The sequence below is a fragment of the Zeus faber genome (genome assembly GCF_960531495.2).
Source record: "Zeus faber genome assembly, chromosome: 9".
NCBI classification, from domain to species: Eukaryota; Metazoa; Chordata; class Actinopteri; order Zeiformes; family Zeidae; genus Zeus; species Zeus faber.
In genome coordinates, this window is record NC_137197.1 from 28,050,094 (window position 1) to 28,060,093 (window position 10,000).

Sequence of the window (10,000 nt, forward strand, 5' to 3'; positions counted from 1 at the left end):
GACATGCACTAGTCATGCGAGGCCATTAGGGTGGCTGCCCGTTATGCTGAACCAAAATAACGAACCCAAACACTATGCAGTGCTGGACAAGGGGAGGGGAAGGGGTCTCATGATAGGTCCCTGTCCTTCCCAAGATACTGGGCATGAGTGCATGGAGACTGCACCTTTTAGAGGACCTGGCTGTTTCTTTTAACAGGTAGTGCAGTCAACCCTCTCTGTGGATCCGTGGAAACCTTATGTATCCCCATAAAGCAAACAAACTAACACCCACAATGATACGCTGATGTGTTCATGTGTAAAATAACCAAGCATTTTAGCATTTCAGCATTTTAGAGCTGCATACAGAAAGTAGATGCACAGTATGTGACCTGTCCGTCTCAATTTCAAAGTGATTTGTTGGCATGAAGAAGATAGGTTTGCATTGCCAAGCAAAAAGAGAAGCATGTAACCAAAATCAAAACAGTAAACTATATATATATATATATATATATCACACACACACAGGCCCTGCTGGGACCCTGTTATCAATTTAACTGTGTGGAGCTCTGTGTGTGCGCGCATGAGTGTGTGTGTGTGTGTGTGTGTGTGTGTACGCACGCACGCAACACCAAGAAGAAACATTGGTGAGTGCCAAAGCAATTATAAAAACAAGAGGTTGCGTTGATCCCATGGAGGAGGTTTTGTCGCTGTGAAGGAGCTGATGAGTGAGTTTGAATGTTAGTGAGAGAGAGAGAGAGAGAGAGAGAGAGAGAGAGAGAGAGAATGAGAGGGGGGGCGTGAGCGAGTGAGTGGGAATGACACTAATGCACACTGACAGAAAATGTCTGCCAGTCTCCCAGCGCAGCTAATGTCATAACCTGCAGCCACGATAAATAAGAATGGTGTGTGTTTGCGTTTGTGTGTTTGTGTATTTGTGTTTACAATTCCCCCCCGCACCTTGCCCATTTCCTGTCCAGGTTCATCTGCATCCCAGCGCCTCGCAATGTACGGCTTCATTTCACGCTGTGTGTGTGTGTGTGTGTGTGTGTGTGTGTGTGTGTGTGTGTGTTGATTTTGGCTCATTGACAGGCAAAGGGGAAAATGAAAAAGCCAGTGACGTCTACGCAGGCCACAAACAGTATGTGCCAGCGCGAGGGACATTTCATCCCATCCTTTGTGGCCGTCTGGCATTCACTGATCCCCACGGAATACAGGGGGTGGGGTGGGGGTAGATGCTTGACTCACCGACAAGAACACGCACACGCACGCACGCACACACACACACACACACACACACACACACACACACACACACACACACACACACACACACACACACACACACACACACACACACACACACACACACACACACACACACACACACACCAGAGTTAGCATATTTGTTCTTTACTGTTGGCCAATGTGACCAGATGACAAATGAGAAAACTATTTGCTCATATCTATTTTCAATGCTTAAAAGTCAGGTGCAACGTATTTATCAATATTTAGGCAAATACTGTCGCCTGTTTAGCCACATACTGTATGTTTTTGAAACGAAACGATCAGTGCTTCTGTACCCGCTTGTGTTTCTGTGCATTTCTTTTGTAATGAAGTCCTACTACATCAAATGTTGTTTATTGGAACATATTTGATCATATACTGTATATATGTATATTACAATCAATTGGTACCTGGCACATTTGTGCTTTATTGATCATATAATTGTTGTATGGTAAATATGCATACTTAGAATACTGCTTTTTGGACCTCTGTGAACACGGTCCTGTTCAAGGTCATTGATGGCCAATGAGGGTTATGGCCCAGTAAAGTGACTGAGTGCTACCTCTGCGTCCGCATCGTCAATACACAACAGAAAGAGAAATCTAGTGCAGCCCGGTGAGCCAAAGGATAAAAGCCTTTATTGGTTGCGCAAAGGTTTCATTTTAACCAGTGTAACCAAAAAGCCAACCAGCAATGCGCATACTGTGCAAACCTGGACTCATCACTATGAGATCGATTCGTCAGTGGAATGAGAAACGAAGCCTGCCAGAGCAGACTACTCCCTGAACATGACCTCACTTTTGCCAAAGCTTTGGAGGTCATGGAGATGGACGACAGCGGTGCACGTCACTTGAGAGTGCTGGAGGGCGGCAACGTTAGGGCCGCAAGCATTCACAAGGTGAGGGGCCCCAGGGAACCAAGAGCTGCTACAGGTGCAAAGGAAAAAACAAGTGCTATTTCAAAGAGACTAAATGCCATAACTGGCATCAGCCAAAGACTTGGCAAATTGTGTCTGTGTCGTTTCAAGACAGAGAGTGTCAGGAATCCCCAGGGCGGAGGACAGCAAAAGACGCACAAAATATGTGGAAGCTGATGAAGACACAGAGTTGGAGGTGTCCAGGACTGTCACAAGTGAAATTGCTGACCTGTAGGAAGAAACATGCTCGGTAGCTGATGTTTTGATTGAGAGATGGAAATAGATGCTGGGGCTGCAAGATCTGCCACTACATAGAACTAAAGTTAAGCTTAAAGCTTATAATAGAGGTTGTATTCCTCTGTTGGGGCATATCACAGTGGAAGGTGGTCTAGGAGGGTGTGGTGTGGTTTGAGCAGCCACACTGGTCCTGGGTCTAGGTATTTGGGGCCCAGGATCAGAGTGGCTGCAAACCTGTTGCTTGTTGGTTTGTCTCATGAGCAACAGGTAAAACCCCCATCCCCACAAACACTTGGGAGAGAGGAGCCCTTGTCATGACATGTCCATCTGCTCCTGGTGTGTGGTAGGACAAAGTGCCGGAGGTGGTCAAACAGTGGACGTGCCACTTTTAGTTGTTAAGGGAAAGAAAGAAATTTGCTCAGGAAACTCTGCGGCTAAACTGGCAGCAGTTAAAGTATCTGAATGAAACAATGTGTAGGTCACCTAGTGAAGCGCTGGACAAATACTTAGAGGTGGTGGTCCGAGAGGAGTTGGGGACTCTTAAAAACATTAAAGCCTCAATCATAGTTAAACCTGATGTAGCCCCTCAGTTTTGCAAACGCAGACCTCTCCCATTTGCTATGGGAGGTTAAGTAGAGAAAGAGCTCAGGAGGCTGGAGGGAGAAAACAATATATCTCCAGTTAAACAGAGCGAAGGGCCAGAACCAGTAGTGCCGGTGGTGAAAGGGGACTCCGCCTATGTGGGGGATTACAAAGTGTCTGTAAATCAGGCAGACTTGCTTTTGGGATCAGCTCTGCATCCTCCATATTCCATCGGCTGATAGGAAATCTGATGAAACACTTACCAGTGGTAGTTTTTTTCGATGACCTGCTTATTATGGGACCCTCGGAGAAGGAACATTTCCACAACCATCAGAAGGTCCTACAACGACTTCAGGAATGTGGACTACGAGTGAAACGCTCTAAGTGTGAGAAACTCAGATAGAGTACCTAGGCCATCTACTGGATAAGAATGGCATTCACCCTTCAAAGGACAAGGTGAGGGCGTTACAGGGGGCTCCTGCTCCTACCATCATCAAGGAGCTAAAGGCTTTCTTGGGACTTGTTAATTATTATGAAAGATTTGTGCCACAGCAGTTTTACCACCACTGTACAGACTCCTCAGAGGACGTGTGACATGGAAATGGACTGAGGTAGAAGAGGTTGCTCTTGTTAAGTGTAAAGAACCGGTCTGCAGCAAAATTGAACCAAATAAAACTGTGGCAGTCCTCTTGTGTTGGCAAACCACCCAGAGAGACACCTATTTAAGTTGTCTTTTTCCTTCAACAGACAACAAAACCTTATTTCAAAAGCGGCGTGAAAACTTCTACAAACGACATTTTTCTCTCTTTGTTCATTTTTTACACCAAAAGCCTGCGGGCTCCTGATCAACGCAAGCGCCTGCTACAGGCACCTGCAGCACAGCTGGAGATTAGAAAGTTTGGGTTGCACCGACTACTTATTCCCACTGGAGGGCGCTTCTTCCCAAAAGAACAACCTTCAAGGGCTACAGAGGGAGCATGGGAAAGTAGAGAGAAAGAGAGATGAATGAAGTGGTATGGAAAGCTGGGATAGATTGAGAGAGCGAGAGAGAGAGAGAGAGCGAGAGAAAGAGAATTAAAGCACCAGTGAGGTCCCAGGTGATGTAAATGTACTTTGGTCGGCCAAGAGCTCATACATCTCAGTCTACATACATTAACCTCCACCGATTTGAATTTGTTATCCACCTTATACAGCTAGATAGACCCTGTGTGTGTGTGTGTGTGAGAGAGAGTATGTGTGTGTGTGTCTAACACACCGTGGAGTTCCAAGGCACCTGAGGTAGTGTGTCGAGGTAAGAGTGTATGCAAGTGTGCTTATCAGCCCACATATTTCTCCATTCTGACAGAATAATGCGACAGTGGTTTTTTTTTTGGTTTTTTTTTCGTTAAACCCAGAACTGCAACAATCCTAAAGTAATTATTCTTCAGAATTAAAATAGTCGGCTGAAATTGTCTCAAATCTCAAATTAGATTGAGGGAAGTGTCCGCTGGGCAGCACCGGCTTTAGCCGTGACCTCGACTTGACACACTGCAAATCTTGACCTTTCACCTTCTGTGTCGAGTGTGGGGTCAGGTACTTACTGCGACACTTGGCGCAGCGTCCTTTGTCGTACTCCAACAGGTCCAGCGCGCGGCTGCGCTCGCCCACCGAGCGTCTCTGGCCACCCTCCCTCAGACGGGCCGCCTCCTCTTTGGCGTACACCCCCAGCTCCTGGGTGTAGCGTCCATACATCTGGACGGAGGACAAGATGTACACACAAAAGCTTTTGTTAGAGCTGCGGTAGGTGGCTGGGTCTTTACTCAAAGAGCAGCATCACGTATGATCTGGGGAAGGTCGGACAGAAGACATATGTGAAAGATGTAGTGTGTAAAACGCCCTTCACGATGATGCTGGGTGTTCTGATGGTCCCGACAATCCTCTGAATTGGTTTATTCGGCAAATTGAAGGCCACATCTGTTTTTCCAAGGATGGGGACATGGCATTCCGCTCGACCTACCCCTACCGTACCTCTCTATAACAAATTAATGAGGGACTCATTGTCAACAGTATGTTGCAGAGAATATACGTATGTGATATCATTGTTAAATTGTTGGTATAAAGATGTGATATGCTATAAAACGCTAAAGGGACGGACAAGTAAGGAGAGTGAGGGGTTCAGGGAGACACTCTGAGGAGGACCCAGCGTGGCTCAGTGGCGAGGGTGTATTGCCTGCTCAAGGGTTATGGCCGAGCTCTGGGCTCGGTGAACCTCTCCTGAAAGGTCAGAGGTCAACACTATACCCAGCCCCATTAATGAATCTCAGATAAATGCAAAGAGAAAAAATTGACCCTGCATGCACTCAAAACTGTCCTCATAATTCGCTCTTGGCACCGACGCACACAGACAGATGTAAAAGACGCCAAGTCAGTGGCCGTAAGATACAGGAAGCGCCAGCCTAACCCTGTGATAGAAAACTATTGCTTAAATTGTTTGTCAGTGTAATGATATTGTAGGGACCAGCAGTCAGAAAGGGTGCAGATGAAAATACTCCCCGGATCTAATTGCTCCCCCAGCCGGGACGGACAGACAGGTTCATCGCTGTTGAGAGAGGAAACATTGGAAGCACGGCCCAAGAGACATTGCCAAAACCCAGCGGATTGACAACGCTCGTGGTGTGGATTCTGCAGGTTTTAGCTCCGAAGGTGTCGGGGTAAAGCAGACACTGGAAGTATTTTTATTCTCGGAACGGGAGCCCCTACGGCACGATGGATGACACTGTTTTGACAACACACACAATACACACGCACAAAAATGCTTGCCGAGCTGTGGGTGACAGACAGCGATAACACCTGGTTGTGGCCACTGTTGGCACCTTGTAAACAGCCGGCTGCCAGCACAGGAGGAGGTTGAGCTATTTATAGGCACACCCACACACACACACACACACACACACACACACACACACACTCACACACTCACTATGGGATGACCTCTGTTTAAAAAGATCACAGATGGGAGGAAGATGTATTTTGTAAAGGAAACTTGACGGAGTTCAGGTATCTCCCTTAAATGTCTCCACATCCCCCTCGGTCAGATAGCGAAGATGGTATGTGGCAAATTAAGAAAGAAAGAAAGAAAGAAAGAAAGAAAGAAAGGTGGGCAGCAGGGTGGAGGGGGGTGGGGTACACTGTGGGGAATTAATCGAGTCATATCATCTTTCGTGTTTATTTTAAGATATTTTTGGAGGGCTTTGGAGTTATAGCGGCAATAAAAAATGAAAATTGAAGAAAATATATACCTTTATAATTGAGGAATAAATCAGGTTAGTCTTACAATGGACATTAATGGACTTATCAGTAGATTAATTTATGAACTATGAAAATGAAATAAATAAATTACTCGCATTTTACAGACGGAGAGTGTATTCTATCACATATAATCACCCTATGATAATTGAAAGTTATTGAAAGAGCTTTTGATGACTGGGGCTGGGCTGGGCGTTGTGTGTACGAGCGAATGTTTCACTGATGGACAGTGACACAGGGACATGTTCATATCCCTGTATCATTGCAGGGATGCAAACACTTTGCATCTGCAGATGCTGAGGAAGATATCGCGGATAAAAGGAAAAATTAACTGAGTGACATAGCTTATCAGTGGAACATCCAGGTTTGATAGCAAAATCGATAGTGATGTTGATGTTTATTGTCCCAAGTGACCCCGGCGTCTCGGGCGTTCTTGTCCGTCTGAAAATGGGCAACCGGCCAAGCCTCCTTTTATGATTGATGCAATCTGATATGCTATCTCAGTTGAATTGCCAGAGTTGTTTTTTTAACGACTTCTTTCTGGAAAATTCCTCTACGTTGTTAACAAATTGCCATCGAATGACTCCATGCAGCTGTCAGCCTACCGGTCAAAACAACCCCGGTTTGACGTCAGATAAGCAGCACACCTGAAGAGTATCGTATTATGGGAAGTGCTCCGTTGATTTCCCCTTGATACACAATCACTGCTGCTGCTGGATGAGCTACAACGACGGAACGACATTCGGATAGTCCACAATGTTATACAGATGACAGATACAGATTTTTTTTTGTGAAAATCTGGCCAATGCCTGCTGGCACTGGATGTATTGTTGCACCCAGTGAAGGCATACTAGAATAAATACAGTAGGAGACATGGGGAGTTTTGATCCTAAAACATAAAAATGGGAGGGACACCAGATACTGTATAAGTATCCTTCACCTGACAAAAAAAACCCCACCAGAAAGACAGTGGGACAAAGATTTTACTCAGGGGGTGGTCTTCATTGACCAAAATTTAAATAGGTAGCGACAGTCCATGAGAACACCATAGTGAGACTTACTTCCGAGATATATATATATATATATATATATATATATATATATATATATATATATATAAAACTTTGAGTTCAAGGTGATTTGAAGATTTTGGCCCATCTGCCTCTCTGAGGCCCAAAGGAGAGAACAGCTTGACCTTCACGTTGAAGCGCTAGACCAGCACCACTGAGATGATGACAAGACCCCACCTCTCAACGCTTCACCTAAATGACGGTAAACACCAGCTGTTACTGGCCTGACCCAGCCCAATCAAACAATGGGTGACAGGAATATGGGAAGGTGGGGCATAAATGGAGACAGGGACAGCAGAAGAAGAAGAAGAAGAAGAAGGAGGGAAGATGCCAGCGTAGGTGTACCATTGGGTTCTCATGGGAGTCCCATGATCATACAAAGATGATTGATGAATTGGATTTGATGTTGCTACATATCTAGTCCCATCCATACGGAGAAAACAATAGTATGTGCATCGAGCTGGACAAAGAAAAACAATGCAAAAAAAAGTAAACAACGACAACAACAAAATGAAGCCATGAAAACATGGGTGTGAGGATTGGAAGAGATTCTAGGTTTCCAACATCAAACGCAGACCGCCAAGATCAGACCAAGATGCTAGTCTGCGCGGCATTCCCAGCCGCACTCAAGATCGCTGACCCAAGGTCTTAATTACGCAAAGAGACTTCAAACGCGGCAGGAAAACCCGAAAAACAAGAGGGGCAGAAATAGACTTTCTCAGATGCGGCCCTAGAAAGGAAGTTAACCAGAGGAAGAAAACAAATGGACCTTTCCAGAACAAAGGCATTACTGGTTGAAAGCCTATCATTATGCCGAGCGCAGTCAGAAATAAGCGCCTGGTTAAGGCTGCCTGCCTGGGCTAATTGATGCCAGATGAACGGGTCATCCAGAACTCATTGTCCTGACCTGGGGTTTGGCAAGGGGACAGGCAATCGGGGTGTCCTCCAAAGTCAATGCTAAATATCGAAGATGTTAATGGCACACTGGGAACCAGAAGATGCCATGACATGAGGTCTCTTGGTGCTACCTCTAAGGCAGTGGTTTCCAATACGGAGCCTGTCCTGACCTGGGGTTTGGCAAGGGGACAGGCCTTCGGGGTGTCCACCAAACTCAATGCTGAATATCAACGGTGTTCATGGCACACTGGGAACCAGAAGATGCCATGACATGAGGTCTCTTGGTGCTACCTCTAAGGCAGTGGTCTCCAATATGGAGCCTGTGGGCTACTCGTACTGGTGACGGCTAGCCAATGGGTAGCCTAGTGGCACTATGGTTGGAGACCTGTTCTCTAAGGGATATATTGGGAATGGGTATAACTGAACAAGCATGTGCCAGTTAAGAGAGATTGACAAATGGGTAACATCATGACAAACCATCATAAACCTGGTTGGGCTCAAAGCTCAATGAGTGAACTTGAGACGCTCATGTGGAAAGTGAAGAGATAAAATTGATATAATCTTCTGTCATGGATAGGAAAAACTGCTCATCCCAGCACACCTACGATGAACCCAATCGCTGGCTGCTTGGCTGGTTCTATAGGCGAACACGGCGAGATGTAGGGCCTGTGGGGGGAACGCTAATGTGTTGTACACTTTTGAAGGTTGCCTCAAGCTGCCACTCCACTCAACCACTTTCTGCTTCTGTGAAGAAAAAAATCCTTAAAGTATAGGTGTAGAAGGTATGTCTTGTTGAATCAATGCAAGGGAAGGGGCCAGTGAAACAAAGCCATGTGACATTAAAGCCATGGCAAAAGGACAGGTCTAGAAAGCAGACAATGCAAGGAAGAGAGGAAGGAAAGGAGAAGGAGAAAGGGACAAAGGTGACTATTGTCTCCGGGCGGCCAACCGCAAGAGTCCCCGTGAGGAACCACACCCCCCTGTTCTCGGCCAATCACAGAGGTTAATGAGTGAACCACTGGAGCTGGAGTTGAATCAACATGTTGGATCGTCCCAGGGGAACGTACTGCGAGAGAGGGCACACACACGTACACACCCACACAGCGTCCGATTGACTCCTTCAAACACAGTGACCGCCATTCCTTAAATCTGAGTAACCTTCCAAGTCCAACATTAGACATCACCAGCTCGGTAAAACACGCACTGGCACACATACACACAAAAACACACACCAAGCACACCCCTGTACAGATATGACACCCAGGACATTCTATAGTCTACATTCTATAGTCATTCTATAGTCATTCTATAGTCATACCCTTGAACTTGAGTAAACCTCTGACTACTTTTAACTTCCCTAACTAGTAACTGTACATAAATAATAACTACATCATTTATGAGCAGACAAATTGCTTTACAGTTCTACTTGTTATAGTATCCCAAACAACGTGTCCCAAAACAAGTCACCTTTGGGACAAAGGTATATTGTGGCTAGAAAGAACATGGCAAATAACCAGTGGCTTTGTTGACATGTATTTGAGTGTGTGTTTGTGTGTGTGTGTATAAAAATACGTGTGTGTATGTGGGTGTCTAAATACGTGTATGTGTGTGTTGTTGATGCACTCTTGGGTGGCATGGCGTGTGGTCCGTTGCCAACCATGCAAGGCAAGGCAGGCACATCCCCAGCAGGGTCCCCAAACGAGGAACCAAAATACACAAGACCCAAAAACCACACACACACACACACACA

The 10,000-nt window shown here is 45.8% G+C and overlaps 1 protein-coding gene across 1 annotated transcript in view; it reads right to left on the reverse strand.

Moving 5' to 3' along the window:
• LOC307235079 (chloride channel protein 2-like) overlaps nt 1–10,000 on the reverse strand; it is a gene marked incomplete at its 5' end in the record, with an annotated part of 128,130 nt that overhangs the window by 76,779 nt on the left and 41,351 nt on the right. Inside the window, one exon of the mRNA XM_080007051.1 lies at nt 4,579–4,729. Coding sequence (XP_079863177.1) covers nt 4,579–4,729 — 151 coding nt within the window. The remainder of the gene's footprint in view (nt 1–4,578; nt 4,730–10,000) is intronic.